This window comes from Bolinopsis microptera, chromosome 1, assembly GCF_026151205.1.
Source record: "Bolinopsis microptera isolate Bmic1 chromosome 1, MBARI_Bmic_1.0, whole genome shotgun sequence".
In the NCBI taxonomy this organism is placed as follows: Eukaryota; Metazoa; Ctenophora; class Tentaculata; order Lobata; family Bolinopsidae; genus Bolinopsis; species Bolinopsis microptera.
Genome location: NC_087072.1, coordinates 18,660,579 through 18,688,321, shown reverse-complemented (window position 1 = coordinate 18,688,321; position 27,743 = coordinate 18,660,579). Strand labels below are relative to the sequence as shown.

Sequence of the window (27,743 nt, the reverse complement as noted above, 5' to 3'; positions counted from 1 at the left end):
TTTATTTTTCGTTCAATTATCACGTTTTTACAATTCAGTCATACCATGCATAGTCAATATTGTTGAGGCAACCAGCTTCCGCAGTTCAATAATTGGAGACCGAAAAATATAAATTGATCGAAATTTACAATTCATCGTTATCAAATATAGTCAATAATATTCTTGATTCCATTTAGTACATAATAAGTTGGTTTTATTCTCTTGCAACACTACTGCACAACAAAAACTGCGCCTGTCCACCAGCAACAGCGCAGTCATAGGTGTGCAGCCAAAGCTAGGCCACACACCCATGGCCGCGCCGGTTAAACAACTCTATATTCAATCGTTATATTAGGAAATTTTAGTTAATTCTTTGATCACTCTTCAGTGCCGGTGGGCAGGCGCCCCGCATAGTTGGCTTTCCAAATTTACAGTCTCAAGAAAGCCGATACGGTAATCGAGTCCCGGAGCAGAACACACATTTAGAAAATTGAAAAATTAAAATTAAAATTAAAATAACAAATTAGAAATTAAAAATTAAAAATTACATGACTACGAGAGTCCAGACAGGCGACAAACACACAAACCGGACGAAGAGAGGACCCACTGCTGAATTCGACATATAATGAATTGTTGAAAACATAATGATTCCTACACTAATATGATCTTGAGGCATGCCCTGCATGTACTGTGCGAGTACATTGTAAATAATATCTGATAAGATGGGCCAAAAATAGCGGCACAGCGCGCAAAATGCGCGGCGTGACCGCCGAAATTTTATACTTTAGACATTAACATTTCAATCGGCTTTAGCGCTCAGCATATCTTCATTGAGTAGACATTAGAATTTCAGTTCGTTGGAATCGAAGTTCAGTTCACACCAATCTATTTCGTCGTACCTGTACTGCATGCCGAGTAACTCCTTTTTTATTGTGGATTTCACAAGGTTCGTTGATGTAGAGAAGTTGATATTGCTAGCAGTGTTTCTACAATCGTTCCACATTTTTGTCGATTGATATATGAAGGAGGTGGATGGGGTTGGAGTGATGAATCGATCAGCACGTCTTGATGATCTGTTAAATAGATTTAGGAGTGGGACTGGGGATTCTAATTTATTGATTTTGAACATTTCCAATAAACATGTGTGTTTGAACAAACTGTGTATGGTTAGTAAACCATTTTTCTTAAATAGCGGTTTTGTGTGCTGTTTTTCATAGAAGTCGCTTCCTAATTTTTGCTTGTCTTTACTTCGTGTTCTAGCACAAGTTCTAAACTTTTCTAAGTACGCCTCTCGGTTACCAAATAGTATTCTAACACATTTCTTCTGAGTGATAAATATTGGTTCAAGCCTGTTGTTACTAAGGCCACCCCATACTGATATCCCAAATCGCAAGTGTGATTCAAATAGTGTGTAGTACAGTTCTTTGTAGAGTTTTTCTGGAATAATGTGCCGTATTCTACAAATTTTCCCACTTTCACATTTCAGCTTTGTGTTGAGCGACCGTATATGAGCATCCCATTTAAGCTGATCATCAATAATAACACCAAGAAACTTCACCTTTTTGACTTGCTTTATTACTACATTGTTTAGAGTAAGTACGTGTTCTTCTTCATTATGTTCTACCTTGCTTTTTCTATTCGTTGGTTTAAAGTGAATGTAACAGCATTTCTTAATGTTAATATGCAGGAGATTACATTTCATATACAGTTGTACCAGTTTGAGAATTTGGTTTGCTCGTTCATATAACTTTATCTTACATTCATCCGCGACAAATATATTTGTATCGTCAGCAAATAGAATGAACTTGCCTAGTTCAGTTGCCCTATATAGGTCGTTGATATAAATAATAAATAGTAACGGACCAAGACAAGATCCCTGGGGTACTCCAAAGAGAACTGGAAGCTTGTCAGAATCTTCTCCTAGGACCGAGACGTATTGATATCTATTAGAGAGATAACTAGCAATGAGTTTGTTGGCATTGCCTCGAATTCCGTAATTATCTAGCTTACTCAGTAATTTGTCAGCTGAGATGGTATCGAATGCTTTGCTTAGATCAATGAATATTCCGAGCACGTGCTGCTTTTTATTAAGGCATGATTCTATATAATTCACTGAGAAATTCAGGGCATGACTAGTAGAGTGATTTTTACGGAATCCATACTGATTTTCATAGATCATATTTTGTGACTGGAAAAAGCTGTATAGCCTACTAAGTAAAACAAAATTTAAGTAAAACAAAATTTAAATTTTATTGCCATTACAATGAATAATGATATCATAATAAATATAAGTAGACATCCGATAATAAACTTGTTACATCCAGTACAACCCAAGATGTCAGCCGACACGACTTACAAAAATAAAGAAATAAAGAAAGCTAGCATGTTATGTTCCTTGTTTATAGTTTATCTAACGAGCATGCTTAGCACTTAGGCTGTACGGAAATAGCTTTAATTCTACGTCATATTAAAAACTTTACATCATTTTTGAGATACAAAAATAAATTTTAAAATAAATAACTCTTTTGCTGCTTAGGCGCGGCACCGCGCTTGTTCCACATGCTATACAGTGTGTAGCAACACATCGCTGAAAACAGAAGCTGAATGAGCTATAACATATAAGCAGTGCGCCGCGCCTAAACCTAAATCCATAAACTTTAAATATTGTCAAGATATTAAACGATTTTTGCAAAATAATATAGCATGCTGACTTCGTAGGATATTACAATTATACCAGTGCCAGTTCCAAATGTGAGTCCGCGCTTAAACCAAAAGCAGTTGGCAAAAGGAGCCAGTTGCCTGCAAGAGCTTTACTAGCACCCGATTTACCACTTTTGGAGCACAAACTCAAACCTAAAACCGGCCAAGCACAAAAATATGTTATCGCCACGATTGGGTGGATTGATTCCCAGAATATTTATCAGCACGCGGCACTAATAATATATGAAGTTCATTATCGAATTTTAGATATGCCCTGGATCGTTTAACACATATATAAAAGGTTATTAAAAAATAATTAATGTTTGGTTCGTATAAATCGATATTAATCAATTATTTGAAATAGTATTTGTGTTTGTTATTATTAACTATTGAGTTGCGTTCGATTTAAATATTAAAACACTACTACAATACATTTCACAAAACAAAACGACGGGGACACAGAAAGGAGGAGGACAACACATCACACGGACGGAAACTGCTGCTGTTGACGAGTATCTGATTATATTAATTATGGGTCTTTTGTTCATTAAAATAAGTGTGATCATACTTCTAGAGTATATTGGGCTGACACAGTTGCTGCAAGGTTAACATTGGGGTCCAAAACCGGGAGTGTGATACAACTTAATTTCGCGTTACGTAGTAAGAGATACGAAATATAAAATATAAGATATAAGTGACGGTAGGTTCACGGATATAGCGCGGCGTCATTTCATTAATCTGGCGCGGTAAATCACGCTGGGTAATGAAATGATAGAGTTATACAATATTTAAGTTTCGCGCCGTACGTTTACACAATATATTTGTGAGTCCGTCCCACGTTCCAGACGTACACTCCAGACAAGTCCAGACACTAGTGTAAAGCGGGTGAGCTGATCAGTGTTCTGTGTTATATGTGTGAATATATAGTTTCTATGTTTGACTGTGGTGTGTATTGTGTGTGTTATTTTGTGTGTGTAGTATGAAATCTATATGGACTAGTTTGTATGTTCTTATTATAGGCACATGTCATTTCCATCAAAGTTGAGTTCTGACCATTCATCAGTGTTTCCAGCTTTTTGAGCATTGAGTAGCATAGTTTTAATGCGACCTTTAACAAGTGCAATTGGGGACGAGAAGTCAATCTTACTAGAAGGTTTAAGGAATTTATTCCACATATTCGAGGTTTTATATACAAACAAATTGGTTGCAGCGGGGTTAATAAAGTAGTTATCACGTCGGGGTGACTTTTGAAATAAATTGTACATCGGTATTGGAGTGTGAAGTTTGATTATTTTAAACATTTCAAGTAGACAGTGGTACTTATACAAATTATGCACGCAGAGTATTTTGTTTCTGCTGAGAAGGGGTTTACTTGATTCTCGTTTATAGAAGTCGGCTCCAAGTTTTTGAGATCCAATTGGGCGGGTTCTAGCACATGTTTTGAACTTATTACTGTATGCCTCTTGATCACCAAATAGAATACGAGTGCACTTTTTTTGAATTTTAAATATTGGTTCAAGCCTATTGTTCGATATGCCTCCCCACACTGAGATCCCATATCCTAGATGAGATTCGAAGAGGGTGTGGTAGAGGTCATTATACAGCTCTTTAGGTATAAATCTTCTCATACGGCAGAGTTTACCGACTTCACACTTTAATTTAGAACTAAGATATGCAGTATGAGGTTTCCAGTTAAGGTTTTTATCTATAATAACGCCGAGGAATTTAGTTTCATCAACACGTTTAATGACTGTGTTATTCAACGTTAAAATAAGATCATTACTATTACTACTACTACTAGTTACATCCTTCTTTCCTGGTGTAAAGTGAATGTAACAGCATTTCTTGATGTTAATGTGGAGAAGATTGCATTTCATATAATTGTAAACAGAATTCATTATAGTATTAGCTTTTTGGTAGAGATTCTGGACAGATTTGTCGACTACAAATATATTGGTGTCATCAGCGAAAAGTATAAATTTTCCTAGGTCTGATGAGTTATAGATATCGTTTATGTAAATTATAAACAGTAGCGGTCCTAAAACACTACCTTGTGGTACTCCACAAATAACAGGGAGTTTATCAGATTCCTCACCTAAAACTGAAACGTACTGCTGTCTGTTAGATAGGTAACATCCAATAAGCTCGTTTGCGTTACCTCTTATACCATATTTGTCAAGTTTTATGAGAAGTTTATCGTGACTGATAGTGTCAAATGCCTTTGATAAGTCAATAAAGATACCTAATACATGTTGCTTTTCCTTTATATGGGAGTTTACATAGTCAACTGAGTAATTAAGGGCGTGGTTAGTTGAGTGACTCTTCCTAAAACCAAACTGGTTCTCAAACAAAACGTTCTGCGACACAAGAAAACTGTACAAACGGGAGTAGATTACTTTCTCAAATAACTTTCCGAACACAGCTAGGGTAGATACTGGCCTATAGTTTTCGAGATATTCTGTACCGTCTTTTTTGTATATAGGGCTAATTTTACCAATTTTCAGTCGGTCTGGAAAAGTTCCATTTCTCATGTGTTCATTAAATAATACTGACAGGAGTGGGCTTATTTTTTATTAAATACTTTTCAAATTTTACAGAGTACAGCAATAGATTAATATAAAATAGAATCGTTCAAAATATCGCCCCCATCTGTAAAATATGATGGGCACCCAAACACGGTAAACACATAGTGAACTATGTCCGCAGTAACTTGGACCCATTACATCGAATTAATCTAAATCCAAAAATTTATGAAAAACTATTTAATAACAAACAAATCCATGGTGAATAACTGTGGATATATAGTCAAAATTGGTATTTCAATACGTCAAATTCCAGATACATTAGATACAGGTCTGATATGGTCATTAATGTGTGAGGTGTGCGGGTGAAGTGTGATATGATGTTGAAAGTATAGGAAGGTAGATAAAAAATTAATAAAACAAAAATAATAATAATATGGGGAGAAAAGAGACTAGGCTAGGCTGTTGTTTCACTATCCAATAAACATTTCCATAGATGCTTAGTGACCTCAGCTTTGAAAACACTAGTAGACACAATCTGTCTTACCTGTAAAGGGAGTCCATTCCACAGTATATGAGTTCTGTAGAAAAATGATTTTGCCAGTGGGCTATTTGAGGTACATAAGGTGTGTGAATTCTGACTTAACTTAGGTAAAATTGATGACACAATAGACAGACTGTTCGTTTGATGACGTGAATAGGGATGTCACTAGCTTTTCCATTCTTGAGTTCGCTAATGATTTTCTCTATTTCTTCTGGTGTACAATCGCTGAGAAATATACTTGAGGTATTTGGCCTTGGTAAGTAGTCCGTAAAGCATTGAATTGGACTTAGTCTAATTTGACCGGTTGTACTGTATGATTCATTCAACTTAGGGGCAAGAGATACAAAGTAATTATTAAATTCGTTAGCTATAATTCTACGGTTCATTATTTTCTCATTATTAATAACAAACGGGGGTTTAATTTCTCGTTTCCCTTTGCCGCGTATCTTATTGATTAGTTGCCATGTTTTCTTACTGTCACCTTGAACTTCATTAAATTTACCCATATTGTACGAAGTTTGAGCCTTTTCACGTATAACTTTGAGTTCTTTTCTATAATATTTATAAGTTAAGTACTCACTGCGCTTTTTGTTACATACTGCGCAGTGACAGAAGCCACCTTTTGTGTCAGTATCTCCTAGATTGCACTTGACTTTGCGAGCTTTGACCCAGTTTTCGTATAGTTCGTGACAGTGATTTATTGATGTTATAATTGCTGGTGTAATCCATGGATTGTTTTGCATAGTGCGTTTTGTACATTTCGGGGTTTCTAACTTGAAACATTCGTCAAAAGCAACGTTAAATGTGTCAGCAAAGGTATCAAAACAATTTATTACAGTGTTATCAAGACTATTGGATAGTTTGTCGGTGAACTTATCTACGTTAGAGTTACAGTAGTCATAAAACTGTTCATACTTAATCTTGCAATCGTTCTGGTCAAGGTGTGTGTTGAGTGCTAAGAATATGGGGTGATGATGTGTGATTTTGTCTTTGAATGTGCCAGATGTTATAATGTTGTCTAAATCATTGGTAATGATGTTATCGATGCATGAAGGAATACAGCCGGGTTTTTCATGGGTCATTACAGATATGAGAGGATAGAAGCCTCGACTGTAAAGAACGTGTTCATATTTAGCAACCTTGTTGCTGTCGCCGTGAAGATTGATGTTAAAGTCACCAGCTATATACGAGTGTCTGGGGACTTTGTCCAGAGTGTCGGCTAGTTCACTTAGCGCTAAGTCAAAATTGCCACTCGGAGGGCGGTATAAAACTCCAACAAAGGTGCTTGAGTTACCACTGTTGAATCTTAAAAATAGGATTTCTAGGTTTTCACTCACATAGGAGAGGGTATTATCGATTGTTGCATTTAGTGACTGGTGGATATAAATTGCAACTCCGGTGCCCTTCTTTTTCTCTCGAAAGGTTGCTTGGTAAAAACTATTGTATTCGGTTAATTGATACAAACTACTTAATTCAGGTCCTACATTTGTTTCAGCAAGTGCAATTATGGAAAACTTTTTGTTATATCGGCGAAGATCTATACACATAGTATCAAAGTTACTTTTGTTACCGTCTATGTTTTGAAACATCATTGACATTTGACCTTCGGTTAAAGTTTCTAGAGTTTGATTAATTTGACTTCTGTTAAGCTGAGAACAACTGTTTAAAATTTGCGAGAGCTTAGTTATCGTATCGTCTAGATCGATTTCTTCGTCGGAAATATCATATTTGAACGGGTTGTATCGTTTTACAGCAAGATTTACACATGTATTGCAGAGAAAGTTACCGCATAAATCGGTATTGACAATATTGTAGCATTTATGATGAGTTGCATGGTTACATTCGGAACACTCGACTATGGCTTGGCCCACATAGATACCCTTGCAGCAGTGTTTACATACCTCTTTAGTTAGAGTAGTCATGACGGTTGGTAGCCGTCAGGAGCACCAGATACTCGTTTATCAGCAGGAAGAGAGCGTGCAGTTATGTCACGAAATGATGTGGAGTCCACCTGATTCCCCCCTCGTCCAGCTCTGCGTCTGTCTCGACCACCATTAACTCTAAGAAGAATAGTATTTTTAATGATTGCTGCTAATTTTGCAACCCCCCTCCAATTGAGGTGTAAGTAATCAGGTTTCTGGAACTTCGTCAACCTTTTTGACAAGTGTTGGCTTAATAGCCCGTTCTCATCAGCAAAGCTTGGAAACCCTTCTACCAGTCTCACACCAAAGTTGAAAGGGAGAAGCTGGGTTTGTATCAGATAGTTAAAGAAATTGACTCTTCTATTTAAATCAATACATTTAGTTGGCAGCAGCGGACATATATAAACATTAGTTTTTTTATTGACAGCTTGAATTTCAGCAATTTTACTAGTAAATTTATTGAACACTTGTTTGATGTCAGATGGAGTTTTGACATTATCCTGCCTAATATCATTGAGTCCGCAGAGAATGACAGTGTTTTTGTAGCCGCAGGATTCGTATGGGTCAATGTGGTCTACAGTAGGTGCGAAGACTTGTTTTCCAGGAAGGAACTTTCCAAAGGATCTCTTAGGATCAAGTCCAAATTTAAGTCCACCAGTGTTCGAATCTCCCATGATGCATGTAGAAGCACGGTTTAGAGCACTAACAGATCTGAGGGTCACAGAGTATCGAACACCGGAGTCGACAGATCCTGATTCAATTCTGTGTTCGTACAAATCCTGACTTGCCCTGGTCATAGTGTATAGTGATCGTGGTGGACAAGACTGGTTGTGATAGGGTTCTGTGGTGCCAGTCTTGCTGAAAGTGACTGTGCAATGGTGACCTAGTGAAAGTGTGTGTACTGATGAGTCAGGGTGAATGAGGGGTTCGTTGTCTGAGTGTTGTGGAAGGAAGCTTGAGTGACCATCATACCGATTGATGAGAATGCTGTTGACAGGTGGAGAGTTTGGATGATCATTGTTCAGTTGTGTTATGAGTGATTGGAGTTGGTCTGGGAGTTGGTCGGATGAGGGTGATGATTTTGTGCCAGTGTAGTGATATCTTTCTCCAAAAGCCAGAACAGATCGTCCATTCTCATTCTTGAACTCAGATGTGCGAGAATCAAGCATTTCTATGAGATCCTTCTCTGTCTCTTCATCAATAAAATCGAGAGTGTGTTTAGAGACAGGCGGGCGACTGTGTGGGGGCAGCTGGGTTACAACCTGGGTGTTGAGCTCTTGTAATCCAGGGAGGGTCAGTGGATGCTCTGAGGAATGCTGCAGATTTGCTGTTGATTGCTTCAGCTCCTGCTTGCATACCTCTCTGAGCTCTTGTGACACCCGTTCAAGGAGCTTTTCAGATTGATCTGATGTTGGTGAGGTGGTCATGTCTGATGATAGGGATGTGACTTGCTGTTTGAGTTCATTTAGTTGGTTGGTGAGTGAGTGGAAAGTCTTGTCATGAGTTTGTAAGGCAGTTGTGAGGTTTTCAATTGTGGTGTTGAGTGGTGGTGTGGGTGATTTATCTAGGGTAGTGGCCAACTGGTCTGAAAGGAGCTTTATATCTGAGTCTAAGGATTTCCAGGGCTGGTCTTTTAGGAGGAGGTGCTGAAGGCGTTGGTCAAATTGGCCAAGTGTGTCAATTCTGTTACTGAATTGAACAAAGTCAATATCCTTAATGAGCTTGCAACAATTGGCTAAGGGTTCTAGTTGTGATGAAATGAGTGCTGTTTCTGCTTCCAGGTTTGACTGCTGTAGTGATAAAGTGTTTCTGCAGACGTGACAGACGTCAACTTGGGTGGATATAGTAGCAATAGGTGATACAAAACAAAAGGGACAGGGCCATTGTGTGAGATCATTGAGCATCTTACTATTTAGTCCATTAAGGCCTACGCAGTTCGCATGCCAATACTGTCCACATATATAATTTTCTCGAATAACTTACCAAATACGGCTAAGGTAGAGACTGGTCTATAGTTTTCAAGTAATTCTTCATTTTCTTTCTTGTATATGGGACTGATCCTGCCAATCTTTAAATCGTCCGGGAATATTCCCTCCTTCAAACATTCATTGTATAGTACAGATAATAGGGGGGCGATAATTCTGGATGACGCTTTTACAACATGTATTGGGATATCAGACGATTTGCCATTTTTCAATTCTGATATTATTTTACATACTTCATCGATTGTACAATCATGCATGTAAATACTGGTCGTGTTGGATTTTGGTAGGTAGTCATAGATACTGGGGATGCCATTAATTAATAGTTCGCCGATTTCATTGTATGCCTCGTTAAGATTAGAAGCTAGGGAGACAAAGTACTTATTAAACTCATTAGCTATTACCCTACGATTAGTAATTTTTTCATTATTGATAGTAAATAGAGGTTTGGTTTGTCGTTTTCGTTTACCCCGTATTTGGTTAATTAATTCCCACGTCTTTTTACTGTTTCCGTGCAACTCTGCAAATTTTCCACCATAGAACTTAGATTGAGCATTGCGGCGATCTTTTTTGACCTTCCGCCTGCAGTCACTGTATTTTTTATACTTGTCACGTTTTGAGCAACATATTGGGCATTGGCATGTCCCCCCTTTATTTTCAATTTCCCCAAATTTACATTTAACTTTTCTGACCTTTACCCATTTATCGTAAAGTTCGTGCTGATATGAAATTTTGCCCACAAGGCCAAGGTCTGGTGTAATCCATGGGTTGTTCAGTGCTGTTCTTTTAGAGCATTTAGGGGTTTCTAACTTACAAGTTCTATCTATACAGTCCTTAAATATGTCGTGAAATGTTGTAAAATTGTCGATAACATTATTATTGAGATCATGTTCCAGAGTCTGTAAAAAAGCTTTTACATTCGGTTTGTTGTAATCATAATACTGTTTGTATTTCAGGTCAATTCTGCTAGAGTCCAAGTTTCTATCAAAGATTTGGAAGATGGGTGAGTGGTGTGATATACGGTCAGTCAGTATTCCAGAAGCTACTATACTCTCTACGTCGTTAGTTATTATGTTATCAATACAGGATGCTTTGCAGCCTGGTTTCTCATGTGTTGCTAACGAAATTAGGGGGAAAAATCCTTTACTTAATAGTATTTCTTCATAGCGTTGTACGATTGTGCTATTCTTATCGTGTAAATCAATGTTAAAATCACCCGCTAGGTAACTACACTTGGGGAGACTGTCAAGGATGTCAGAGAGTTCAGATAGTGCAACATTGACATTACCACTTGGAGGACGGTACATTACACCAACTGTTACTGGGGAAGTTGTACTACTTACGGCCACAAAAAGAGTTTCTAAATGTTCAGTGATATGGGATACATTGCCGTTTACTCTGGCACTAAGAGTGTCACAAACATAGAGAGCCACTCCAGTGCCCTTTTTTTTATCTGGTATTGTGTTTTGGTAGAAACTGTTGTATCCAGTTAATTGATACAAACTGCTGGATTCAGGACCTTCATTTGTTTCCGCTAACCCTAATAGGGTTAGGGTTGTGATAAGGGTTATGGATAGCTTTGGGGTTATGGTTGGGGTTAGGGTTTGCTCTAACCAGAGCCTTCTCGCTTTCCTTAGCGCGCGACCGCCGAAGGCTTGTGAAACAAGAGCGTCACGTAGTACGCGTAGAACATGGCTATGTGAAGGTTAGGGTTGGGATTAGGTTTATGTAAAACCGTTTTATACGGCTGCAAAACCATTGTAGTTTTACAACCTACTGCAGGACGCGCGCCGAGTTGGATTCGTCGACGGTCCTGGAATAATAATATCTGGAACAGATATTTGACGAGTATCACCCGTTAAAAAAACCATAAAAACCAAAGTCACCTGAAAAGCCATTTATAGTAGACTTTTTAATATAATTTGTTCAAAAACTGTCCTTGGTAAAATTTTTTGGCAATACTTTTCAAACCATTTTTTGAAAAATTATATAATGATATACATAATTTGTAATCAGCGCAAAAATTTCACTCCCATAATAATGCACAACTTTTGGTAACCAAGTCAAAGTTGTTTTCATTTGGGATAGGTTTCGATTGTTAAGCGTCTTTTAAAATACAGGTGAAATCATGTATAATTTATTTGGTTTAAATTTCTTTAAGAAAGAAGGATTTACCGTCTCACACTCAAAAGAATTATGTTTTATCATCAAGAATCAACCAGAGTCCCATCCCTATTGACAAATTAATATAATACCTCAATATACATCAACATACTTAAATATATAATATATATATAAACAGTCGATATCACAATAATAATAGATTTTTCTAACTTTTTGCCATGTCCAAAGAATGTAAGCGGTTTCTAAATAGAGTGGCAGACCTCATCGCCAGAAAAAGAAAAGAGAGGTATTGCGATGTGGTAAGACATGTAAGGACAAGAATAAGATTCGCTATGTTAAGAACCACACTCATAGCTCTTCGAGGATACAGAGGGAAAAAAATGGACAGCAAATATGAGACACCACTATCAGAAGTCTCATATAACCTCATCCCTGCCCCTATGATGGAGTAGATGTGTATATATCTGATTGTTGATATTTAATATTATATAATATTGGTAGCAGTGGACAATTTCCGTTACCTCTGTATTGTGCTCTGCCAATTGCAACACTTGAATTACTTTATTGTATATATACTGTTTGACAAAAAAAATGTCACTTTTTGCCATGTCACATGTTCGCTGACGATCCACTGACTGTGAAACAATTTATTTGCAACTGTTATTGTCGTCATATCAAGCGATTCAATCAAATAAAGGTACAAATGATCCCATCTCCATAAAATGATACTCCGAATAACAAACACACACTCTGCACTCTTAGTACTTCAGTTGACTGAAAGATGACACCTAATAACCTCTTAAAATCAAACCTGAGATGGGTGGTACAGGTGGGATTCGAAGTTGTAGCCTTTTGATGACAAACTATCAAATCCTGAACTAAAACAAAACAGCTGAAAAAGTAACCCCCGGCGGGGCTCGAACCCGCAATCCCCGGCTTAGAAGGCCGATGCCTTAGCCATTAGGCCACGAAGGCGACAATGAATTATATTTCAGGGTCTCATTATAATTATTTGGACCATATAATGACATTGAATCTATTGGCATTGTCCTTCCTCATTCAACTAGGACAAATTATCACATTTCAGCTTATAGTCTTTAATCTTAGCTCTGAATTAAGTCTTCAAAGTAACAAACAATCCCCTTAGTAACAACAGGTCCCCTTGTCACACAGTGGGCCAGAATAGGGGCTATATTAGAATGTTAGTACCATCCAAATATGTCTGAAAGGTGTTCTATAGACTGCTTTGGCCCAAAAAACGATCCAAACCATACACAAAACGACCCTACTATACACAAAAACTGAGAAAATTGGGGATTTTTGAATTTGATGCTCCTTGAATTTTCAGCCCCAAAATGCCACATAAGCCAGTCTTGAGGTGCTTTACTTGTAGCTGAACACTTCCAGGACTTTTATTTAAATTTTCATTAAGATTGAACAAAAGATGGCCGAGTTATAACAAAAATATGTATGCCCATATTTGGGCACAAGCCCCAGATAACATAGTTTTAGCCAATAAATTGGTAAAAAATCGGCATTTTAAAAAAAATGCCCCTTAATGCTTATGATGATTTTTTAAAATCTTGTAGGGAATCCTCTAGGCTTTCAGATAGAATTATGGAATAGGGCGGCAAAGGCCGGCAACACAACTATTTTTGGCCTAAAATTTGCCCTAAAAATGAGACAAAAACTCAGGCTCATGTCAAAAATCAGCAAAATTAGATAGCCTATTAAGGTTTTTTCCAATAAATTAAGGTGTGAGAGTTGTTTGGAGTTATGAAAGGAGTCAATTTACTTTATATCATCTTATAAATAAGGAACAGACATAGAGTAAGAGCTATTTTTCACTGCCAAAAAGCAAAAAAATGAGTTAGCGAAAAATGATCTGAAAGGAAAACATTTTTCCTATCAGATCATTTTAAATACATCTTAAACTGACAAACTCAATTTTGAGCCTAATATAGCCTGGTGGCCCACTGTGTATCATGTGATAACATATCCCCCTGTCAGTGCTGAACTGTCCTCTTGTAGTAACAAATAATCACCTGAGTACCTCTTATCCTTTGAGGCTGAGTAACAAAAAGATAAATGTTTGGTTGATTTTTCCCCATGGGTTTAGACTGTGTAAAATCGGATGAAACCTCAACTTGATCAAATTGCATTTACTCCAGTCAGTCATGTACAATGTACATAGTTAAGTATCAATTGTATAAATTTGCTGTTGATAAAATTTCTTTTAATTTACATTTTATTATTGAAACCTATTTTTAAATCTTGGAATCCACTAAGAAAACACTGCTTTATTGTTACACTCCACATTGTATTAATTAAGCTACTGTTACCTAATAGGTTTGAACATATGCCGGTTTCAAGACCAGCCAAGAGAAGTTTTCAGGCACCCTTCAAAGCACCCTTCAAAGATGGGTGAGTAGAATCAGTGTTCTGATAAAGTTACCTTTGAATGTAGACAAAAAACATCATGTTGTCCTAATGCTTATATAAATCGTTAAGGTGTTTATTTCAAACGGCTTGTTGCCCTTGTTGCTAAAAAGTGACTGGATTCAAAGACAAATTACTTCTCTTACTGTGTTACTCTTGTAACATTGATCATCAAATTACCCCAATTACATGGTGTTGTAATTTATAATATAAGTAACAGAGAAATAGTAATATAAGTATTCAAATGATATGGAGAATTAAAATATTGTGCATTATCTTACTATATATAAAGCGAGACGATATATATATATATATTTATTTATCCGCACCATTTTACTGACACCACGGCATCAACTTTAACACGGGTTTCCGCAAAAACCGTACAAGATATAAAACTGAAACTTTTTTAACTGATTCAAATGCTTTAATGGCCTTCAAATCAGCATGAAGAAATCGAAAATCGGCCAAGGAATAAGAATTTTAGTACCCAAAATTTGGACTCCCAAGTGGTGTCAAAAACGCGAATTAAATAGGTAATAATTATTTTTACTGGGAGACTTTAGGGTAGGGAACTGATCCGGCCACCAAAGAGCCTTGACACCAGTCTTAAAGGTTTGACGGGTTCCTGCTAGTTATGATAATGCAGCTACGTATTGATGATTTGTATTTTCTATTTGTACATTTTATTGTTATCGAGAACCAGAGATTTACATTTACTGTGTCAAATTCAATCTTAGTTCAAGACGATTCCTTGTCTCCCAGAAAACAGGAAGACGATTTTGAGAGTTTGTCCAAAACCCCGTGTACACCTGCTACTGACGAAAAGGAGAATACCCCGTCCAATTCAAATGGTTAGTTATTACCTTCAAAACTTTCTTGTCCACTTAAACTTAAATTTAATGCAAATGGTTAGTTATTACCTTCAAGACTTTCTTGGCCACTTAAATTGAATCAAATAACATGATAACATATTATAGCGAGAGCTCATCTGATTGATGGTTGATGGGTGATGGGTGATGGGTGATGGGTGATGGGTGATGGGCGATGGGTGATGGGTGATGGGTGATGGGTGATGGGTGATGGGTGATGGGTGATGATTGATTTCTATTGTTACACCAAAAGATGTTTTGAACTGTTTAAGTAGTAAAGGTTAAAATGTTAAAGCTAACCTTAAACAAGTAGTTTAAAGTGAGTAAACACCAAACGGAAACATTGAAATAATTGATCAGCTCGTTACCATCAATATTATATTGGCAATAATAGTTTCAATAGAATTAATTGTAGTGAATGAAGATTTGAAATGATGTTGTAAATTTGATCAATTATCATATCATCATATCATGTCTTTATTGTCTAATGACTGCAACTGACAACCTATTATATTACAAATTTTCAGAGTCAGTGACGAAATCTAACAAGAGGACCATGTCAGTTCACTCCTTTAATCCTCACAGTAACCTTTGTTGCACATTTTCTCAACTTTTCACAGTTTGATAAAAAACAAGTTCTCAAAAGAGCTCACTAACGTTCAATAACAATCACACTGATCACATATTTACACTCATTACTTCTCACCATGATTAACTTAACGTTGGAACCTGTACTGAAACGTAGATTACTTAGATTTACTTAGATTAATTAGATTACTTAGCCTCTAGAGTCTAGCTATCAAACAATAACATTTGTGTAGTTTTATGTTAGTTTTGTACAGAATACAGACGTTGTCTAATGTCTATTGTCTAACCATTAACGAGTTTGAATTTGCAGCAAACAAGCAGATTTCAAGGCATCCACAAAAAAAAGAAAGTCTGCACGATTTAAGACTCCTGTGCCAGTAAAGACAACGGATACCGTAGATTGTGGCGAATTTGATGCTACCCTGCAGTACGACGAAAAGTCAAGTCGAACTGATGGAACAAAAAATAAAAAGTACATATTTGTAATTACGAAATTACTGCTGAACTGTAGTCTGTATTTAAGAATTTAGCCTAGAGTCATAGTATTCTGATGAGAGGCTGTACTCATAAACTGGTATTTTGTCTTAATATTTCTTACATTTTCGGTAGAAAGAGAGATTTTGCAACGCCTCAACAGCTCCGCAAATCGGCGAGAATGAAGACACCAGTATCGGAGAATACCCAATCAAAATTAGACTTTGACAGTTTAGAAACAACACCACTCCCTAACAGTGAGAATACAACCGATCTCACGGCTTCTTCCACACCTGCAATACATTCAGACAAGGACTTTGACAGTCTGGGGAATACTCCTTCAACTGAAAAGTTCGTTTACATACTATTACTCTAAAGAATTTATTAACAATTGATAGTCACGGTGTGATTAAGAAGATATTGATTTTACGCTTAATTTCCCACTCATTTCAGGATTCCAGCGGATAAAGTCGAGGAAGCTACTCTAGAAGTTGGTGCTAATGATGAAGTGCAGGGTCGCAAGGAGAATGATAATTCTAATGCTGGTTAGTAGTACATACTTAATCGGTAATGCTGATTCAGTAATCATGCAGCTGAGAATGTTTTAAAATGCGTCTATTTTGACTAACCGTTTTGGTTACGATGCCTTCCCAGCTTTTTAATGAACTGAATAGGACCAAGTTTCTTAAATCTTAGTCCTATGATTAATATGATGTATTTGGACAGGAAGATGCAAAAGAAAGAGGAAACAAACTGATTTCTTTGGTGACGTTAAAGACAGTAGCAAAGCAGAAATCATGGGCACCAAGTCTGCATCTAAGGCACAAAAAACAGATAGTAGTTCGAGTGAATCGGAGAGCAGTGAAAAGGATGACTCTAAAACTGAGATTACTGTACCGAGCAAGAGACGTACTTCATCTCAAAGAAGACAAACGATGTCTCAGAACGTTTATCAAAGAAGATCGATCGAGATGGTTCCTAAAAATGACCGTTTTCTCCAGATCCATGAGGTTGCTTATCATCCTTCTCTTGCTAAACACAGGTTGGTCATTGGTGAAATTGGGTTGTTGCCACCCTGTTTAAACGTTTAAAATTAAATACGTGTAAATAAAACTTGCCCTTATTGGGGCTCTTAGAAACTTCGCGTCAGTAGATCAGGGCACTGTAAACTGGGTTATGGAAATGTTTCACGTCGACATTTTATATAATTGTATTCGTTTCAGAGGATGGGAAACAGATGGTGTTAGAGCGTGGGTAAAACCACATCCGTTACCACTGAAGATTAACGCAAACTTCACTGAACAGGAAATTCAGGCCGCCAGAAACTTTTCGCCAGGTCCTCCAGTTTGGTATGTATAATGTATTAACTGTTATTGTATTAATCTTTTAGTTAAGTTGCATTGTATATGATGAGTTGTGAGTACCTGTGATACTTACTGCCTTTGTATCATTCAAGTAAGTGCATCAACAATTTTACTCCAAAATATCTTGAGAGGTGTACAAAGTAGACTTAGACCTCGTAAAGCCGAGCGTGAGTTTTTAAACAGTAGGAGCATCACGGCTGTCAACAGACAGCTGTCTCTCGAGAACTGTGATGCTCCCCACTAAACACTACAAAAGTAGACTTGACCTGGGTCTTTAATTTAATGTTTATATAGTTAAGGCAATTTATATTTCTAGATGTCTGCAGTAATAACTAAAGTTCATTACAGTCCGTGGTTGGTTAGATCGACGTGTCATGGGAGGTACCCACTAGACGAGATGGCTGTTCGGATTGCTTTAGAAATGAGGCGTAGTTTTCAGCTGTGGTTCAAGAAGGAGCGTCGCATATTTGAGAGGGGCTTAGCTAAACAAACCCTTTTTATAACAGCAATGAGAATCAACATCATCCCAAGGACTGATCCGACCTTACGTAAGTGTATTGTAATTTGTATTCTTAAAACTAAAGAAATCTTAAGTCGGAATGAATAGAAATACAAATCGTTCCGTCTTCAGGTCATTTGTTTTGCAAGATCTATTTTATGGGGAAGCATATGAAGTTCTTCTCAATACAAAACTTTGTTGACTGTTTGGATCTGCTGGCTGAGATTGTTGTTACACAATACTGGCACCCTCGAACTCAACCCGTGAGTTTATACTTGCAAAAATTGATGGATTACCACTGCACTGCAACTTCTAAATTAAACGTCCGATTTGCTAGTATAATACCTTTTTGCTGTTTATTCAAATAAGCATGTCTAAATTTGAAAGAATTTTCTGTTAAGTGTTAACCTGGTTTCTCGTTCTTAGATCGTAGAAGACTACATAGAAAAGGTAGCAAGTAAAGTTTTGAGGCATATGGACGATCACAGATTTAGCCCCTTGTACAGAGAGATCTTCAAACGAAACCAAATTCCGGTTTGTCGACATGGTCCACTGTGTTTTTTATTAGTTTGACGAAAGTATTGTAACAATAACATGAATAATATAATGAATAATATAGTTTTAAAATTAATGGACAAGAATAAACATAGGAGAATCATTCCAAAATCCTTCTCTCGTATCAGTACAGCGGCAAGGGAGTAATTCCGAGAGGATCTAAAGTAAGAGTGGTACAGCCGGGATGTGGCCCTCCATTTCTTACTCCTAAGGAGTTCGAGAGAAAGTTTGGAGTTTCTCCTAGGATCCGTACTGATGAGGAACTTACCAGAAGCTACGACAGTGTCGGTATGTACTGCATGTCAGAAGCTTTGTGCATTATCGTTGCAGAAATCAAATCATTGCTGCATTAGAGCATCAAATTGGATTTATGTCGATACTACTGCAAGGCAATAATACTACAAGCAACTCGATTACGTTAAAGATGTATGTTACAGAGTTATGCAATTTGCTATTCCATCGTCTCTCTGTTGATTGAGCAACTCTATATTGTGTCAGGTAACGTGATAGGACACTTCACTGTGCCCAATTTGAGAGAACTTCTTACACCAATAACACAACAAGTTGAAGAGTCCATTGAGAAAGAAGAGAGACCTGGGCGGGAAAAGAAAAGAAAGGTGACTTTTCTTGAAGTGATATCTTTTATCATTCTTGTCGCTTTTGGAGCAGCTTTTTATTATTTTAAAGTTATTTCTGATCATATTCAAATGTGTTGGCATGGTCCAAATTCACAGCCACAAAACAAATACATGAACCAAAATTGAATGGGCCCGATTTTAATTTCGATCTAACCTATCATCATCTCCTTCCCAGATTGGTAATTGGATGAGCTCGGAAAGACCTAAGAAGAGATTATGGAAACTCAAGAAGAGGTTGATGCGTCGAAAGAGCAGTTCAGGAACCAACAACGCATCAAGTATTCTAGAAAGAATTAAATGTTTGGTTCTTTCTAAATCCGCGGTATCTGTCAAAAAGGAAGAGTGTGGTGGAGATGGGTCACGTGATGGACAGTATAATACCACGGAAACATCCGAATTGAAACCACTCGACCAGCTCCATCCTTGCTCGGTTGAGTTAAGCGAGGTTTTAAAATCGATTTCAAACAGGAAGCAGACAATGTCACTGAACTTTGAGAATTGAAGCGTCTGAGACAATTCTGTTTTTGTTGAACTTGTTTTTTAAATTGATATTTATTATTTAAATCAGCCGCTCAGCATAGAAACTATTGACGAGTTTTTAAACATGACAGTGTCCAGAGGGAATTAAAATTGTAATAATATTGAAAGGATTATAAATGAATTTCATTAATTGTGTTAAGGCTACTTTTTCAAAAACTATTAATGTCAGACAAAAATGTAACCCTGGAGCTGGCCATCAAAAGTATTTCTTAAAATATGATCATCACAGAGAATTAATACAAATTTCAAAAGCTAAAGGTTTATCAAACAGAACCGTTTCAACTTCTTTTAATGTCTGGGCACACTCCTTAATCATATGGCAAGAAATTCAAGCACACTACAGGGGCATCATAGGTAAACTTTGTTCAGTTCGTTTTAATTATTACTTTTTGGCATAGTCACTCTCCATTAAATATTCATTTGTGAGCAAATCTTTAGTTATCCAATTCTGTACAAATTGAAATATAATTATGATTATTGTAAACGTGCGTTAACCAATCAAATTTTGAATATTTATTTTCTTTCGCAACGTTTAGCGCCACTGCTATTTCCAATCAGAGCACTACAGAATTACCTAGGTCGATCTTGTTAAACAGTATCTTGCCAGTTGAAAATATCAATATTTTCGTACGTGCACAAAATTAATTGCAAAATTCTTGTTATTTCATCCTTGTATCGCTGCAGTGCCCCCGAATGTTTTTTTCATTAATGAAATCTGATATCTGTAGCCCATGAAGTCAGTAACGGTGTAAGTACTACTGACGGTATTGTGTGATGGGTTGTGGAGCGTCCAGCACAGCTGTAAGTAGTTTTTAAAACAATTTTACAATGAACTTTACATTTTATTGAATAGATGCGCGGTCACAACACCTCTCAGTTGAAGACCTATCAAAAAATTTAATCAGTGTCTTTTTGCCTTTATCTCTTTCCACGCTTTGTTGTATTTTACTGTATACCTGTTTTAATGAGCAATTTCACTTACACTGAAAGACGAAGTAATTTGCTTGTTAGTAACCCAGTGATACAGCAACTAACGATTTTTGAACTTTATTTCCCCCAATTTTGATATCAGTGCTGCAAATAGGCATGAAAAATACTTTTTTGAAAGAATTCCAGAGATACTTTCAGAAAACAGGGACAGATGCCAATATCTCAATATGCACGTGCAATCTCTCGACAAGTGTACAAATTTAAAATCCTGTTGCAACCTGTACTGCAACTTGGCAAGAGTATAATCTTGCACAGAGTTAGTAGTTACTGTCAGGGATACGATGAATTAGTCTCGTCTTCCGACAGGACCTGTCACTTGATTTGCTGATATTTAGTAGATTGCTTTTTATTTGCTGACACTTTAAATGATTATACAGTTAACATCAAATTAGTCTCATTCCATATAAAGTTCCTCTTATTCTGCAGAACTCTCCCACGATTGACCCAAATGACGAACGAGAGAACGAAGAAACCCCTGATCTATCAGTTTTAATGTGAGTCTACATTAGATATGTTGGACTATCGGGAAGCTGACTCCCTTTCAACTGATAGTTACTTCATTATTCAAGGTCTTTCAATTGTTGGCCTTATCCTAATATGTTTTATCCTATTTTATAGTCATCTCCAAGCTAGGAAGTACAAGTGTAGCAGCTACACTTCGCGCTCAATCTAGTGATGAGCTACACTGTAGCTCATCACTAGATTGAGCGCGACCAATCTATTGATAAGCTACTCGTCCCCACTATTATACTTGGCCCGCATATTTCAAAGTAGGTATCTAAGAGACCCTCAGCTTACTCTAAATGATGGTAATGTTTCGCCCAATTTTAAGCAATTTTAGATCTATAATTGTAGTGAATAAAGGATCTGACAGTTACCACCGTAACAACATCCCCACATTCCCACTTTCCCACGTGTCAAGGTATTGTATCACCATCTTACTGTTGATATTACCACAGAGAATGAGTGGTCGTACAGAATGTTTTTGGGCTCTCAAAGCCTTGTTATACATATAATAATAGTGTCGATGATATCTGTAGTAAACACATATCTGTAGATTCAGTTACATGATATTGAATATTGATGGAATGATGTAATAACAATATGAATCGATCGAAATATTGTCAATCAGGGACACGCTAGATTACTTGGAATATCTGACGAAAGATTTCCTCAAACATCCAATTCAGAGGGCATTTAATTTTAATCCATGTATACGTATATATATATTATATATATATCCATGTACCACTACCAGATGCTCACACTAACCTTGTTATAAATGCGCATTTAATTTTTCGATCTATATCGATATTCGAGATCATGAAGTAATGGCTCGACGACGTAACAACCCTGCAATTCTATGAAGTGTACTGACTCAGGACTTAGCTAAAGTAGTATCCCACTATACTATTTCTACCACTCTAATAATAGGGAAGTTGTATCCCACTATACTATTTCTACCACTCTAATAATAGGGAAGTTGTATCCCACTATACTATTTCTACCACTCTAATAATAGGGAAGTTGTATCCCACTATATCTACAAACGCTCCAATGCTGCAGCACAGGAATTATTGCGTTTTATGGTTAGCTCTAACGTGAACATCTCCACGCTTTAATATGAGTCCTTGACCATATAAAGACCCTGAACCTGTCACGTCTGTAGTGGTTTGATAGTGTTAAACCCTCTCGGAATATCTCTCCGTGTGTCTGTGTCTCGACAGGACTCTCTGTTGCTTACAATATAAAGTGAAGTGATCTCTCTCTCTCTCTCTCTCTCTCTCTCTCTCTCTCTATCTCTCTCTATATCTCTATCTCTCTCTCTTTCTCTCTCTCTCTCTCTCTCTCTCTCTCTCTCTCTCTCTCTCTCTCTCTCTCTCTTTCTCTCTCTCTCTCTCTCTCTCTCTCTCTCTTTCTCTCTCTCTCTCGATAATTATCGTCACTCAGCGGTTTATCTTGTCATAATCACGTCAAAGGGCTAGGCAAGGATATCCTTTTTTCATAAGCCTATTAAATAGCACAGTGTAGTTTAATGATGGGAAAATAACTAGCATATCAACGTATGATTAACATTATTATATTCTAATCGAGGTATCTTATGATTCTTCAAAATAGGGGCAAGAAATGTTAATTTCGTCACATACGTCATAGTTAAAGTTGAATACATTTTCTTTCACGTCATCACTACTACTACTATAGGATATAGTAGCCTATGCCTTTTTTACACACTAAGTTAATATTGTTGTTATGTACGTACGCGTAATATTATGTTCATCATAGACTATTTCATTCTATTTCTATTGTTTCGAAATTTAACTTATAATTATCGATTTCTTATAATTTTTGTGACAATGTTAACATCAACTGCCTCTAACTTGAATCAAATATATCGTCCTCATAATTATATTATGCTCGGTTAAAAGTTGCCAAAATTATGCTTCTAATGTAGTACCAATATCCTCAACTTCAAATAAACATGTGCATATATTTTATAAATGGTCAATCGATATCTATAAATAGATAATTTAATCAGTAATAGCCAGTTATAGCCTAATCAACAATTGCAGAGAAATCCATGATGCGTTATCCATAGAGGATACTGCTTCAATACAAAGAATTCTATTTCCCCTATCTCGGGAGAAATTGATTGAACTGGACAAGAGCTATCGAAAGAAGTACGGTATCTCCTTTGCTGACTTGCCAGTACTGAAGACAGATCCTATTTGGGGAATGTTTTTCAGTGAAAATCTAGCGAAACAACAATTACAGAGGTTCCTAAATCAGGTATGGCCATATGAGGTATTATATTGGTTTTATGATTAAATTTACATGCCTGGTCTTCCTAATATCACATTGTTACACCATTATTTGTTTTCCGGAGGAGACTTGACTCATTTTGCCATAATAAGTCGAGTGTCACGTGACACGTCACTTTGACAGGTCTCATTTGTCGGAATTGCTCTCTATAAAGCCATATTGTATTTATATTTAAGAGAGTTTAAATAATATACCCCCTAAATAAAAATGAAAGAAACGTATATAATATATGTTTGATATTATATATATTATATTATGTAAATTGTGTAATATTTATATATAAAATATATAGCCATATATTGTTACAAGATTACAGGCTACATTTGACTAATTATAAATACACGTCTCCCCGGCCAGATTTTGAATTTAATCATATTACTTGCCAGTTGCCAAGCGTTCAACATTCGGCAAGTGATATATTTACCACTTTCATCAAGATAGCATATTATATAGATATTATACACATATATAAACCAGCCAATGTCTCTCAGGGTACGGGTGACATGTTGCTATTGGTCGATATCGTTCTGTCACTGCAGGATGGTCTGGACTTGCTGAAAGTCTTTAACGAAGGTATAACTCCAATATTAACAGTATTTTCTGTAGCAGCTGTACTACGCTGTGAGTACGTGGTGGACTTTATATTTACATATTGCTTTATAAAGCAATTGCTTTATAAAGCTTTATAAAGCTTTATAAAGCAATGTTGATTCTAATATAGCCGGGATTGTTTACGTCTACAATGTGCATTGTGCATTGTGCATTGTGCATTGTGCATCTCAATAATATGAGGCTGTCCAGATTCTGGCCACAGAGTTTTAAAATTAAAAATTAAATTACAAATTTGACAAATTATCCCATCGTAACTATATACGAAATCAATGAAATACACACCACTTGACCACTTTATTAAGCTTATGTCTTATATAATAATCTTATGCAGTACTTTTAAGCAACCATGTTTTCTTCAACAACACTCCTTATTACTAAGCTGGGTAAATGTAGATTATGCTGCAGATACATCACAGTCACGTGCTACATTAGCAGCGAATAAATCCCTTACACAATATTAAGTGTATAGTGCTTGCAGGTATCATGAAGATTAATACTCTATGCTGGGGTTCATACATTTACTGATTACTTTGCTGCACTACCTCGTCTCTTTTGTACAATATTGAGAATACTGAGCCAAGACCACATATATTCTGTTGCACTAAAAAGGGCAATATATCGAAAACATATATTCATTGGAACATATTATATGATATTATTGGAACAGCACATGTTCCAATTCATCGCTCCATGAAATAGTGTAATTGAGTTGAAAATTTGTGCGCCAAAAGCACTGACTACATATTATACATCTTGCCTGGCTGTAAAAATGGTGGCCGCAGTTCACTGATTAATTATAAAGGCGAGCTCTCTTCTCCATCTCTTGTTGTGTTACTGTGCAGAATACTATCACTGCTTCCCTGCAATTTCATGGCATGGTGGCTTACTACGCAAGGTAACCGTTTGATGTCTTTAAGTTCAAATTATAGAGGTTGACCAAGATGCAGTGGTCAATAACTCAAGATGGCATGGGGATGGCAAATGGGTGGTGGTTATTATTGATGAAGGTGAAGGTTGACTATACAGTATACACCTTAGGTATTTAAGTAGCTGAGTAATTAATTAACTTATGGCCTATGGGACAGTGGAGTTGAGACATATTATATTTGTTAAATTTTGCCCAGACAACAAACACGACATTACATCTTAAGACTTAATAAAACGCGTGGCAAGGTGTTTAACTTTTAGTTTTACGAATGAATGTTGTGGAATTAGGGAAGCAGCAATGTTGAGGATGTCTTCTAGTTAATTCGCTTTTTTACCATATTATACATAATATATAGTTACAGTTAAGCCCCAAAACTATCACAGTTAAGCGGTACAATAAAGTAAAAAACTAATTAGCTATTTTAATCTGGTAAATTGATTTGTCTGGTCAACTCCGGGCAGACAGAAAGTTTACTAACTAAGCGGTTAAAATATGTAATCTCGATAAGTAGATTATGTATAAAACCTTGAAACTCAGAAATAAAGTTACAAAACGTTCCGAATAAAATCATGCAGAGTGAGGGTCCGCAAATGGCGCCAAATGGATAAATAGCATAAAAATTAGAAACTGATTAATTAAGTTTCATATACATATAATAACATTTAAGAGAGCAGTAATCTTGGGATTTATCTTATCAGACTACATTTTTAAGCTGGACGCTTCATAATTCATATTTAACCTATTAGTATTAAGAAAATTCGCCGAGATGTCTGAAAAAGATTGGTACTGATCACAGTCGATATCTTTAATGCTGGAAGTGGAAGAGTCTGCCTTTAATTAAACTTAACACATTGCACAAATTGAAAAAAATCTTACTTCAGATTAGAAAATCACATCTTTTTTATTTCCACTTCCATTAGTTACTTACAGCCCAGTTCCACGGCTCAGTTTTGCGACCAAATTTGACACAAAAGTCCGCGAAAAGAGTTTTGAAAGGGTAACTCCGCGAAGGCAGTTTTGTTTACAATGTACGTTCCCACGGTTAGTATTTGCACGCAGATTTGTGCGCGCACGTGGGCGCATTATAATGAAATTTAACCCACGCGAGCGCCCAGGTTAAAACTACTTTCACGGAGTTTTGGGTCATATCAAAAATATTTCTCCGTGCGGAGAAATATTTTTGAATTTCATTTCCGGTCGCAAAAATGTGAGAAAAAATGTGAGCAAATCTGGTTGCAAAACTGAGCCGTGGAACTGCAGGGTTAGAGCTTATCTCTGTTATCGCATATTAATAACCTGTTGCAGAACATTGCATTGAACAATTTAATATTTTTCTAGCCAGGGAAACGATTGATATTCACTAGGAGGAAATTTAAGTACAAACAGCAGTAGTTAAAGTAGGAAAAGTTAAATTAAAAAGGATTTAGAATGATTCTCTTGTCTTTTACCTACTTCTTCTGTTTCAGAGATCGTCCGAACGCTAGACTCGAAATTTGAAACGGAGAAAGACGTCCTGAACCTCATCAAGGTTTGTTTAATTTTAATTATATGCATGTGTTACAAATTCTGAGTTGCAATTTGTGTCACCTTTAGTTGGTGGTTAGTAATTAGTATATATCACGGATGTAAACTAGATCTATATTGTGGTGATTGATACTTAAATTTATTTCGATATCTTCGTTGAGTATTGTATAAAAGGATCGGGATCGCTGGGGATAATCGGTATAGCTGCTCATGCCACGCCGGGTATTGCAAGTTTTTATGAGAGAAACTGGGAAACTGGGAGGGGCTGAGGATGATATAAAATATACAATAGGTTGGTTGTATATTTACCTGTACAGTCACGTGTGTTGCATTCCTGAGCCTCTGAGCTTTCTCCATCACATTCAGTTCCACCGTGAGCAGGAGCAGGATTTGTGCAGGTTCTGGTTCTTGACTGGGATCCTCCTCCACAAGTTTTAGAACACTCTGACCACCCTCCATAGCTGCTCCATCCGCCATCAACTGAAATACGTAACAGTGTGATAAACTCGGCTTAGGACAACATTTCTAAACAAATCAGTATACTTGGTAGTCCAGAATAATGCACGACCAAGCTCCGGAATAATGATAAAGATAAATTTGTTCGATAACTTTAAAAAAAAGCTAAAGCGTAAGGTATTTGTTCAACTGACCTTTACGATCATTCTCGAGGCAGCTTAAATCCACAGAGTTTACACCTTCCTTCGCTACCTTATCTCCGAAACCAGGATTCTTCAGGAAGCATCTGACAACACTGTTTTTCCAGTTAACCCCTGCGCAGGTCTGAGCACCCATACTAACACATTCGTCCACACAACCCTGAGAGGTTTATTTTATTAGTTTTTCAGCTGTCAATTACCTGATACCAGTTACTGGCTACATACGCTAGGTAGTTAATTGTTTCTCCAGATAAATTTGTTCAAACTGATTTCAGTGCTCAACCTGTACCTCGCCTCTGAGATAAAACTCAGTTTATGATATCGATGGAGACAATTTATCCCGCAGTCCGCACCAAAAACAGTAAAAATAATAATGATACTCATTCTAAGGAATTTGAAATTATAGGTATTTCATGGTCAATTTTTAAGAATGACTTTTAAGAATGATAAAGCTCTTAAACCTTGATGCCGCTC

At 36.7% G+C, this 27,743-nt stretch overlaps 3 protein-coding genes, 1 long non-coding RNA gene and 1 other non-coding gene across 5 annotated transcripts in view; 3 read left to right on the top strand and 2 right to left on the bottom strand.

The window, feature by feature from the left end:
* LOC134826044 (uncharacterized) overlaps positions 1-20,134 on the top strand; it is a 93,205-nt gene extending 73,071 nt beyond the window's left edge. Inside the window, exons 2-15 of the mRNA XM_063838304.1 lie at positions 14,123-14,197; positions 14,975-15,063; positions 15,609-15,639; positions 15,980-16,141; positions 16,279-16,494; positions 16,597-16,688; positions 16,870-17,185; positions 17,367-17,492; positions 17,856-18,055; positions 18,139-18,269; positions 18,433-18,540; positions 18,690-18,849; positions 19,060-19,178; positions 19,375-20,134. Of these exons, the coding sequence (XP_063694374.1) occupies positions 14,133-14,197; positions 14,975-15,063; positions 15,609-15,639; positions 15,980-16,141; positions 16,279-16,494; positions 16,597-16,688; positions 16,870-17,185; positions 17,367-17,492; positions 17,856-18,055; positions 18,139-18,269; positions 18,433-18,540; positions 18,690-18,849; positions 19,060-19,178; positions 19,375-19,701 (2,142 nt within the window). The 5' untranslated portion in view covers positions 14,123-14,132 and the 3' untranslated portion in view covers positions 19,702-20,134. The remainder of the gene's footprint in view (positions 1-14,122; positions 14,198-14,974; positions 15,064-15,608; positions 15,640-15,979; positions 16,142-16,278; positions 16,495-16,596; positions 16,689-16,869; positions 17,186-17,366; positions 17,493-17,855; positions 18,056-18,138; positions 18,270-18,432; positions 18,541-18,689; positions 18,850-19,059; positions 19,179-19,374) is intronic.
* The window catches only part of LOC134826055 (nucleoside diphosphate kinase homolog 5-like), a 114,580-nt gene that overhangs the window by 78,761 nt on the left and 8,076 nt on the right, over positions 1-27,743 (bottom strand). The window lies entirely within an intron of this gene.
* On the top strand, positions 1,154-11,178 carry LOC134821710 (uncharacterized). Its single transcript, XR_010161036.1, has 3 exons — positions 1,154-1,571; positions 10,606-10,710; positions 10,873-11,178. It is a non-coding gene; the product is annotated as an uncharacterized LOC134821710 (long non-coding RNA).
* On the bottom strand, positions 12,676-12,748 carry Trnar-ucu (transfer RNA arginine (anticodon UCU)). The gene has a single exon. It is a non-coding gene; the product is annotated as a tRNA-Arg (tRNA).
* The window catches only part of LOC134826043 (uncharacterized), a 36,255-nt gene continuing 28,971 nt past the window's right edge, over positions 20,460-27,743 (top strand). The window contains exons 1-5 of the mRNA XM_063838303.1: positions 20,460-20,540; positions 21,156-21,223; positions 23,300-23,516; positions 24,041-24,122; positions 26,556-26,617. Coding sequence (XP_063694373.1) covers positions 20,514-20,540; positions 21,156-21,223; positions 23,300-23,516; positions 24,041-24,122; positions 26,556-26,617 — 456 coding nt within the window. The 5' untranslated portion in view covers positions 20,460-20,513. The remainder of the gene's footprint in view (positions 20,541-21,155; positions 21,224-23,299; positions 23,517-24,040; positions 24,123-26,555; positions 26,618-27,743) is intronic.